An 11,177-nucleotide genomic window follows, 5' to 3' on the forward strand; every position below is an offset into this window, starting at 1 on the left:
GAAAACATAAAAGCCTTACTTTACCTACAGATAAATTTTATTATAAATGTAAAAGAAAAATCCTACATGTACAACAAGAAGGGGTTAAAGAATGTCACAATATAATTTTTGCTCCAGTACTACAAGATTTGGCACGGAGATTATTTTAACGTAACAGAACAAAACGAGACAAAAGTCATTGGCCTAATGACTTGTGAAAAAGCGTCTCAATGCCATAAAACAAGACAATTACCCCAAAACACAGTGAGTCATTGAAAATGTTTGTGGGAACATTTCCAACAGACCCATTCGCCAAACTATTTGGAATAATTTCACTAAGTACACACGCAATCACAAGATGTAGAGGACAAGCGGATGTCAACCACCATGTAAAGATGACAATAGTTTCTTGTCACCACCCACAACCTAGGCCAGGCAAACTGACTTCTTTAGAAGGGTCTGTAGAGGCTGCAGGGTGGTCATGAGGGTGCTGTGGAGTAAGGGGGGAGTTAAGACTGGGGGTAGGAGCCCACCAAGCTAAGATTTGTGCCCGGTGTCATTCAGCTCCAAAGAAATAAATCGTGTGGCCTCAGACACAATCAATCTAATTTTATCATGATTAGATCAAGTTACCGAAGTACTCTGACCAAGTGTCTTGTTAGAGAGGAGGAGAGAAAGGGGTCCAATTTTCAAGTGAGAAAGGGAACTTTTGAGGCGAAATACCACCAATGCATGGAATAGCAACGCTTTGTTGTTTTCTAACAACCATTTGATTCTGAATAGCTAATGACTGTTAGCTGGGAAATTATTCTCGAGAATGACAACACACAATGGCGTCATAATTCACACAGAAGATTCAGTAAACTTGAAAACAAAATTGTCTCTGTAATATGCCAATAATAATGACAATGTCATCTCCCAGAGTGCCTATTATAAAGGTGGGAATTGGACTTGGGGTAAGATGGACAAAACTGGACATGTACTTTGACTAAAAAGGCAAAACAAAGAGAAAACTACTAAATAAGAAGTTTATAGCAATTTCAAAGGGTACTTGTACCTGGCATCTGTATACCACGGCAAGCAAAAGACCCCACCAACTGAAAAACATGAGTACATGTAGCTTGCAATAGACTAGATCTGGCTGAAGACAGAGTCACCGAAGTGCAAATCCAATTGGTGCCTAACCACAGTGGCATGCAAAGATGCCCACCCTCGAGGAGGAATACTCCGTGGAGGACAAAACGCTGCCAAGTACAGGGCGAATGCTGAAGAAGTTCACATCAAGGAGTGCACAATCAAATACTTCCAGGAAGCAAGACAACAAACGGTGACAATAAGCAGAACTGATACTGCAGAATTAGCCCAGGTTTCTGAGGCAATGAGTTGTCCTCTCGCATGAAGGATCAGATCTCAGTGGGGGTTGAAACATCGACGCCAAAGAGGTTTGGGTCCTTTCTCTTTCTTCCACAGATGCAACAAGTTGAACTCTCACATGAAGGACCACAACGCAGTTGGGGACTTAACTTCCCTTTCTTCGAGGTTGGGATGTTTTCTCCTGAAGTAAAGGGAGGACAATCCTTGCCATAGCACATGTGAGGATCGCGATGGGATGAGCTTGAAACACATTTGATAAAGCATATTGTTATTTCATTTTGGTACATAACACCTGCTGCCACCTACAATCAATCAAATGAACTGATGATCAATGAACTGAATCAACAGATTATGATTCTGGTCCAAAAGTTTTGGACAATTACATAACTGTATTTTGATACCCTCACTGGCCTTTAAATGCTAGAATGAACCACGGTGTCCTGCAACAATCAGCAATGTGAAGAATGATAAATAAAGATCGCTTGTCTGCGGGTAAAACTGGAAATCGCTGGCTTTGCTTGACATTGATTGCAGGTCGTACCGATCAACCCAATTTTAAACCCTTCCACATGAAGACCTTGTATCTGGAGGAGTTAAATCAACGAAAATCTGAGGTTTTGCCTGGAGTATATAGAACTTGGAAAGCACTCAAATCCGTTTTAAATCTATTATTCAACTGATTCTTATCCTATCGCAGATTTTAGCAGCTTTAAAATTCAATGGCGATCTAAAGGCGTAATGTCAACAGTGCGATCTGAGGCCTAGTGTACTTGCTTGTCCAGGCACTTAGGCCCTTTTTGTACAGCACTTGAAAATCAAGAACTAAAGCACAGTATGAGTTGTATTCAGAATGACAGGAACAGCCAAATGTCACGTAGGCATGATCAGAGCCTTTAGGGGAGAACCATAAACATGCAACAACTCATTGTCACATAATGTCCAGGCCAAGTGGTTGAGATATTGGAGACAGTTAGTTGCTTTCCTTGACAATTATCACTTCAGGAATGCATTCATGGCTGACACCATGAGTACAGGCCCCCTCATTTATCTCAAAACATTGTCATCCTATGCATCATTAACTGGAAAGTTTTTAGTCCATTAGACAACAGGTGTCCTGCTCGCAGACAGGTTGTGCTACAACATGGTGAAAAGCGTGAGGGAAGATTTACTCTACCAACAAAGGGTGCTCTGCGGGTGTCATACGAGCTGGCTGAATCACAGGAGATCACATGCTGAGATATGGACATCCTGCACAAGGACAGTGCACTTGCTCCGACTCGACAAGTTATAAAGCTGACATATGTTTAGGATGCTAAACCAAGGGGAAGGTCCAGCCAAGACCGTCTCTGAAAATTATGGAACAACTTATACTTTTAAAAGTCAGAGGCCTTCTTTCATTTGAATAAAGTTTTGCATCATAGCTAAAAATAGGCGATGACTCAAAAGATAAATTCGCTACTATCACAACTCCACACTAATCGCAAGTGGAATTTTAATACTTGGAGGAGACAACGAGAAGATTCACCCGCCAGGCTAAGACAGCAATGTCAGATGCACGAAGCACTTTGCTGTTGGCCCATTCATAAAATGATTGTTTGCTCAGTTATTTCGGTCAAGCTAGTCCTCTGGCGAAAGTGAAATTTAGACCAAAATTTATCTATCTGTGCTGATCTTACTATAGGGGCATGGTTATTATCACTCAGGAGTATCAAAATCCCATGACGAGTTTGTAAAAAGATCCCTCTTTCCAGCGGTTCACTCGCAGTTTCAACCATCTACAAAAATGTGAATATTTGAATACAGGCACATGCTGTGGATACTTGTAACAACATTAAGTGATATAATCTATGTCAAGGGCTCGTTAGATCCCTCTCGTTGCACCAACAAACAGCAGTCTGGTTAACAAGAGGCCAAATCTCATATGGCCTGCTCGCCTTGTATATCCCAGCATGTAATGTCGTCATCTATTTCCCTGATGCCAACAAGTCATTGAAACTTCCTCAGCATCATCATATCACTATCCCTTTCTGATTTTCACCATTTTGTTTCTCTTTAAAATTACCACCAACCCACTCTGATTCAGTTAATGAGTTAAATGCTTGTACCCCACTGGGCTCCTGAAGAGTCATACACCAGGATGATTTGTGGCAGCAATGCGGAGTGGATTGGTCCTGTCTTGAAAGTCCTGCCCAAGCTATTTCCAACCTGAAATGGGTGTTTAAAAATCCATCTTTCCAAAAAAAACCTTTGAAAAACCTGTCACCTACTGGTAGAAAATACCCTGAAGGTGTTCCCCAGGCTTGTAACCTCAGGGTCTATCTTCAAAATAACCCTTCTTTGAGAACCTTTTGTAACAAAAATATCCCAAACAGTTTTAGCCAAGAAAATAAGCTATCATTGGAGTACCATACCAGTAGGGTAACTGCAAACCTTTGGAAGATGTTGACAGGGTTATGTCACAAATCTGTGCCCTCATTTCAAACACATGCATACATCAGTAGTATACAGTAGAACCCTTAAGCAGACACCTCTCTATTAAGGACACCCTCTCTATCAAGGACACTAGTTTTGGTCCCAACTTGGGTGTTTCCATTTAATTTGACCTCTCTAATACCTCTCTAATCAGGACACCTCTCTATTAAGGAATTTCGCCTTTTAAGGGTTAAGGACGTATTGAGCAATAGGCCAGTTGAATACTGCCTCTAAAATACACGCTGCATGTTATTGTAATGACTGTAGTAAACGGTCTGATGATATCGTGGGAAAGGAGATCCAATTGAGACCAAGGTGACAATTAAAGCACAATTTATTCGACTGGCCAATCAAGAGCAAAACAAATGTGATCAGATAATTCAATTACCAATGTTCAGGGTTCTGCACAGCAAGTATTACTATCAACTCATACTCATTGAAGTTTAATTTTTTTCCAGTTACGATACTTTTCAATGAAAAATCTGTATTATGATACTGGTGGTAGTGAGAACTTAGCACAGATCAGCCAGAGTGTCTCATTATAAATCTAGCCCAAAGTTGCATGGTGTGCCCACTTAAAAATGGATGTATCGATGTTTTTAACGGTGTTACTCAAACTGTACATTTGCAATGGACTTATTGCAATAAATCCTTAAACCAACTTACATAATTATGGCCCAATATATTAACTATGTAATAAATAATGCAATATATCCAGTCTTTATGACGTAGCCACCACGAAAAAGCTAATAGAAAGAACAAGTGGCTTAACATTGGTCAACACGAGAGTTGTAGACACCATAAGGGGATATGCCGATTTTTATACATTTGAGTTCAACAATTGGAATGAATGCCAATCAAGCTCTCATGGAAAACCAAGCTCAACCTCCACTTCTTATCATCACATTATTCCTATATTAATGAGGTGAACAAGTCAACCACTGGTTGAGAGATAACTCTTGGAATTTTTTAGACATGGGGAAATATCTCATGCAATTTGAATGACCCAGTAATCAAGACAAGGAACATAAGAATATAAGAATTAGTCTCGTCTCGTTTTGTCAAATTGTACATTGTCATTACCATTATGTCTAATTGCAATGCCTCCCTTAACTGACACAACTGTTGGCAGGACACCATCCCTATTAAGGACACCCATGTTAAGCTGGAGTCACAGACCTCTGTGATCAGAACACTTTTCTTTGAAGGTCTGATTGCGTGCAGTACTTAAAGAATCATTTTTTGATGAAAAGTATCAAAACGGGTACAACAATACCTTTTATGGAATTCCATCTGAGTTTTTTTCTTTTTCTTTTTAACTGGGATTAACATAAGCCTTGTTGCAGTGATCTTTTTTGAGTGCAAACCTAGGCATGTCCCCTTTAATCTCACCAGGTGTTTCGTGTCATACATGACTTATCTCCCACAACATGTGTGCACAGGCTTCATGGAAACGGCAAACACAACAAAGGGAAGTATCGGCATGAATCACACACATATTGGGGGCTATATATCCCAATGAGTATAAACTGTAGGCCTACTTTTCATGAATAAATGATATTGAAGGGTTTACACTCACAGTTATTAACTGATTTGAACAATTAAAAATCTTTTTATGTCATAAAAAATCTTACTCAGATGAAAGACATGGATTATTAGTGTTCCCAACTTTCACATACATGTATCTACATGTACGTGTAATAAGGGTCTACACTACTACTATTCTATCTATTAGTAACTTCCCTGGTGGGGACGCCTCTGATCGACACCAAATTCTAAGATGCGATGATATTCAGAAGAACCCATGTGTTGTCCTTAAAATAGAGTGGTGTCCTGATCACATCTCAGGTCAATTTGAATGGAAATGACAAGCTTGGGACCAAAAGCAGCAGGTCCCTGAACAAAGATGGTATCCCACGAACAGAGTTGTTCAATAAGAGAGGGTCTACAGTGCTGAAAGGTGCCGAGATTCAACAGCAGGAAGAGAGTTGCATTTGAAAGCAAATTACTGTTACTTCTGGACAGTACTGTAGAAGGATGTCAACCAACCACATACCAGCGCTGAAAGTGAAATGATGAAGTATAGGGTCTCTGTACAGAACTGTATCATAGGAGGTTTAACATATAAAGTGGAACCTCTCCATTAAGGACACCCTCAGGACTGACAAGTGCTGTCCTTAATAGAGAGGTGTCCTGATTAGAGAGGTCAAATTGAATGGAAACAACCAATTTGGGACCAATACTATGGTCGTTAATAGAGAGGTTCTCCTTAGAGAGGTTGTCCTTAATAGAGAGGTTGTCCTTAATAGAGGTTGTCCTTAATAGAGAGGTGTCTGCTAAGGGAGGTTCCACTGTAAAACAATTCAACTGAAACCAGAGCCTTTTTTCTTCACAAAAAGGCTTCCATACACCACAATGCATGGGGATAAATCGCAAAGAGGAAGGAGAAAACTCATACAATGGAATGTCTGTCATGCCTGTGCATTGTGTACAGAGCTATGCCATGCATGTGTGGCCGCAGAGACACCACCTGTAGTGTATGCCTTAGATAGACTCTAACTTAAGAGTAGGTTTTATTTATGATAATACATTGTATAAGGCCAAACGTGACTGGGAATTCCCATAGTAAAGAAGTGGATATATGAAAGATCTTGGAGAAAATCGAATACTTCTTACCTTAGAAATCACAAGGGCTGAACTTGTCTCTAAGCCCCCTTTTAGGGACAGTCCCCATGGACTTCCACCCTTCAAAATCACATCAATAATTTGGGGTGCTTCGCCGCTGTTTTTGGTCCTATCCATTTTGTTCATCGGCTCCAGCCTGTCATAAAATCCGAGTGATACATTCCAGTGACAAGATCAAGTGATATTTACAGCTGAAATTCCCTTTGATGAACTTTTTAGACCCTGATCACTGTCACCACACATTTCGCAACCACAGCCATTGTGGATTGTCCAGACGTTTAGTTCCATAAATGAACGTAAGGTGAAAGCACTGTCTGGTCAATACGGAGACATAGTCACAACCGAACCAAAACGAGTTACCCAACAACCAGGAGACAATGGCTGATATGAATAAAGTCTAGTAAATGCTTTTACTTCAATTTTGTACAGAAAGGCTTAGTGTAAATGTACATGTAGTTTTAGATAAAAGCATTTGCTCGTCTTTATTCATATCACCCAATGTCTTTCTCGCCGAAGTAGTCTTTCTCGCCGAAAAGGCGAGGATTGTCATCATCTCCCCCGAGTAAAGAGGATACAGCCAGCTCAAAAATCGGGACGACCCCTGGCCGATTTTACAGCATTTAACAGCTTCGAACTACGTTTGGCACAACCAATGTCACAACCAAAATGGCCTCTGACCCTTCGCCTGGCGATATTTGGTTCTCATCAATTTAGGTGTCGTTTGTCCCGTTTTGAAAACATGTTGTACCAATATCACTCAAAAACCACGGACTCGTTTACAATTTAAGACGCAGGAGCAACGGAGTTCACAGCACGCGTGCTTATTGAATACTATAAACCGACCAAGAACGTTTTTGGGGCCCACCCGATATAGGCATATCAATCAGTCTATCACACAATGGCGCCGGGCATGGTATTGATATACCAGTCAATAGATTTTTTTGTACAGTACTAGAACGCTGAAAATAGGCCAGTGATCATAATAATGTCTGTCCTATACTATGTTTCGAAGGATTTGAGAAGAGAATATAGAACAGATCTCCCAATATTTTGCTGCTGCATGTTAAGAATGTAGTTCCAGCTGCAGATTGAAGAGGTCGTGGGTCACACAGCTGAGGCCTGAAGTAACATCGCCGCGGAGAACATGTCAACGATTTGTTTGGGGCTGCATTAGGTGAGGAACCTTTTATCATCTTTTCCTAGTGTCGAATAGTTAATTAGTAATTCTACATCAAATCTGCAGTGTAGGAATTCCAGTGACTAGGTATGTTCTCAGTACTGACTCTGTTCATTAGAAAAGCAACTTATCGATTTTTCTGCCTTCATATCGAGCTCTAGCTACGAAACCTACACTATGCACGCAGTGGATCGACCTCGTCTCACCTCCCATAACCTAGGAAGACGGTTACCACCTTTGTTTAGGGAGAATATGTTTAGGATGATTATGGACTGCCTCGCGAGTCTAATTAAAACCCGCCTCAAGCTACATCCTTAAAGAAGTGGCGCGCGAGGTTCAAAGTACAGCCTTTCAAAGGCGTCTTCACACCGATTCTTTCCTCACCACCTCAAGTTGATTTTGTCATCTCAATAAAACCTCAGCCCAACTGCCTAAAAAGCAATTCGCACCAAAGGCTACTGACTCTGAGTACATTTTCAATGCTCGTCCACTGGATGGCTTGCAAACAGTGAAAGATACAATCATTGGTCGTCTGCAAAACAAGAAACGAACAAAAGCGGAAACGAAACAGAAACAAAGCCCGGTGACTGATGCCTGTCTATAGACCATAGAGAGGGCTACTGGTTCAAATGAAAACTAAAGGAATGGGGAGGATCGGGTAGCAATTTTGGTCTACAATTCATGCTTAAATTCTGTTCTTTTTCAGGATAGTCGTCAGGCTGGCGCTGGAGTGAACATGAGTTGGCGCGTGAGGTACTTTTTAGCGGACGACACTCGACAATCTACACTGCGTGATAGCCCGCAATTGCGTGACTACCAGGGCGAAAGCCCGGTGAAAATGGACGGATATTGGACTGATCAGTGGGATTTTGATGATGGCCGAATAAGCTCGAATGGCCATTTGGTGACCTTGGGGAAGAGACTGAATGAAATGTTTCAGGCGTCTGACTATTGTGACGTTACACTGACGGCAGAGTCCTCTTCGTTCAGGGTCCATAAAATTATCCTTGCAGCCAGCAGTGATTATTTTAATGCTATGTTTTCGTCTTCGTGGAATGAAATATCACGCGATTGCATTGAAATGAAAGGCGTCTCCCCCAAAGGTTTGGCGGCCATTTTGGATTTCGTCTACACCGGTGGGTTCAAGGTCACAGGTGCAGACGTCAGTGAAATTCTTGAAGCTGCCCGACACTGCTTGATGAGTGACGTTACCACCCTAATGGAAAAGTATCTTATCAAAGTGGTAGAGGTGGGTTTTTCAAACTATTTGACGATGTCTGAAATCGGGAAGAATTTTGACCTTCATGAGTTGCTGTCTGAGTGTGAACCGTTTTTCAAAGAAGCTGATATCTGCCTTGAGAACTTCTTGCAGTTCTTCGAGTTTGCTAAACGAAGGACATCTTCCATCTACGTTCTGCAGAGGGCTTTGCTGTTCACGTTGCAGTCCTTGGCTGAGTTGAGTACAGCTGAACGGGAACGCCTGAGCGCGATGCTGGATCAAGATGACTTTAACATGTTACTCACCGTCACAAACCGCCAGGGTATCTTCACTAGCCTTTCTCTGGTCCAATTTCTTCTCGATTGGGTGGAGTTTGATCATGAGATAAGGACCGAATATCTCCCAGATCTGTTTACTAAAATCAACCTCTTAACATTTGACGATGAGGAACTAGATTCGCTATCCAAAATGCCCGTCATTAAAGATTGTGAAAGCTGCAAATCAAAAATCATGGACGCCCAGGAATACCTTTTGAAAGTGGCAACGGAAGAACAACAGGTTGACTCATTTCTCGTCTCTTTTTCTGGACACGATATTGAAATGCGTTGCCTTAGTCCCACCTACTTGACAACCATGAAAAATGTCTTGCCAATGCCAGATCTTCCCGTCAAAGCAAGCGAATTGAATGAGGACTCATTCGTCACTGTCCTTGACAATATTCTCTTCGTGCTAGGGGTGGGGTGGCTGGAGAAGGTTAAGATTGGTGACTACACGGGTGACGCAAGCTGCTGCTACAGCTTCGACCCCGGACGCAACACTTGGAAACAACTCAAGCATCTACCCGCCGCAAGAACAGGAAACAAACTCGTTGCTGTCGGCAATGATATCTACTCAATCGGAGGGAAAACGATCACAAACAAGATGATAAACTTAACTGACTACTACAGCGTTTCGAATGACGAATGGACTAGTGCGACACCTCTGCCGTACAGTTACTCGTGTCCTCTCGCCGCGGCCTTGAACGGCAGTATCTACGTCAGCTTCGCAAGATCTGGCGACAAAATCGTCTTGAACGATTTCTTCCGCTTTGAACCAGCTGGGACGGTGTGGACAAAAAGGGCGTTAGTACCCATGGGTGGCTACCAAGAACTGGTGCCGTCCGGGGACCGCTTGTACCTGATCGGCACCAAAGAATTTCCCTTGAGTGGTCAAAACAACCTGAAAGTAAGCTGCTACAACCCGGGTACAAACCAGTGGACCTTTCTTCAACAGTTTTGCCGTGGTCATGCCGGTATGTTTCGTAAAGTGCAGGCGATATCAGACCAGGAAACAACGTATGTAGTCGCTGATTTTGATGAGGGAGAGGAGGATGTGGATGCAGAGGTTGACCCGAGTTGGACCAGAGTTCACATCCTCGACACTGTTTCCAAAAAGCTCGCGCTGAGGCAACACTACCAGTGGTTCCCGCGTGACGCGATGTCGTCTGCCATCCTCCGCGTTCCCCTGAGAACAATACAGGCGCATCTAACTATCGACAGCAAGCAAGAAAGTGAAATAATGGACAGTACTGAAAGGGAGACTATATATAGGCAAAGGCCAGGTTGGCCAGACTAAGTTACACACACCAGAGTCTTCATCGTTGAAAGAGACTCTGGTCACACGAACCCTGATAGGAGCTCAAGTGATGATGTTGCAGCATCTTCGTTTCTATGTCTACATGAAGGTGGCACTGGGGTAAAGCGATGGTGTTTGTGTAATCATTTACTCAATCTTGACACTAGAGGCGCTGATTTCGTTCCTCTTGTGACAATTTCGTTACTGGGGCGAGTTTGATCATTTACTCTAATTTTTTACACAAACAATCATCCCGTGGACTTATTATCTTGGCATTTCCACAGAGAATGTGTGAAATAAGTTCTGATGTTTCTCTATGGTTTGAAACAAGAGATTATTTTTAATAAATTTGGGAAATAATTAAAAGAGAATAAATTGGGAATCATCGTTGCAGTCATCGAGGCTATATAATGGGCCAATACGGTGCATCCTGAAGCTCTCAGGCTGGCCCATTAAATCATACTAGCATTGTACCCGTGGCGCAGGCAGGTTCAAATGGGCTATACCTTGAATAGATTGAATTGCAATGAAATCTAATGCAATATCAAAGGAGCAATATCGAAGAGACAAATTAAACCAACCATTTGTCCACAGACTCGGACCCTGTGGCGTGCTGTATGCGTGCATATAAAAGTAAATCAATAGGTCCGATAGAGA

At 42.1% G+C, this 11,177-nt stretch overlaps 2 protein-coding genes across 2 annotated transcripts in view; one reads left to right on the forward strand and one right to left on the reverse strand.

Annotated features, from left to right (window-relative positions):
* Positions 1-6,730, reverse strand: part of LOC135493098 (uncharacterized) — a 51,589-nt gene extending 44,859 nt beyond the window's left edge. The window contains exon 1 of the mRNA XM_064779989.1: positions 6,502-6,730. Within this exon, the coding sequence (XP_064636059.1) occupies positions 6,502-6,636 (135 nt within the window). The 5' untranslated portion in view covers positions 6,637-6,730. The remainder of the gene's footprint in view (positions 1-6,501) is intronic.
* Positions 6,731-7,507: 777 nt separating this feature from the next.
* LOC135493650 (kelch-like protein 32) lies at positions 7,508-10,847 on the forward strand. The gene is made up of 2 exons (XM_064781139.1): positions 7,508-7,684; positions 8,394-10,847. The coding sequence occupies exon 2, from the start codon at positions 8,424-8,426 to the stop codon at positions 10,518-10,520; it is 2,097 nt and encodes a 698-aa protein (XP_064637209.1). The 5' UTR covers positions 7,508-7,684; positions 8,394-8,423; the 3' UTR covers positions 10,521-10,847.
* Positions 10,848-11,177: the final 330 nt, after the last annotated feature.

The sequence above is a fragment of the Lineus longissimus genome, chromosome 9 (genome assembly GCF_910592395.1).
Source record: "Lineus longissimus chromosome 9, tnLinLong1.2, whole genome shotgun sequence".
In the NCBI taxonomy this organism is placed as follows: domain Eukaryota; kingdom Metazoa; phylum Nemertea; class Pilidiophora; order Heteronemertea; family Lineidae; genus Lineus; species Lineus longissimus.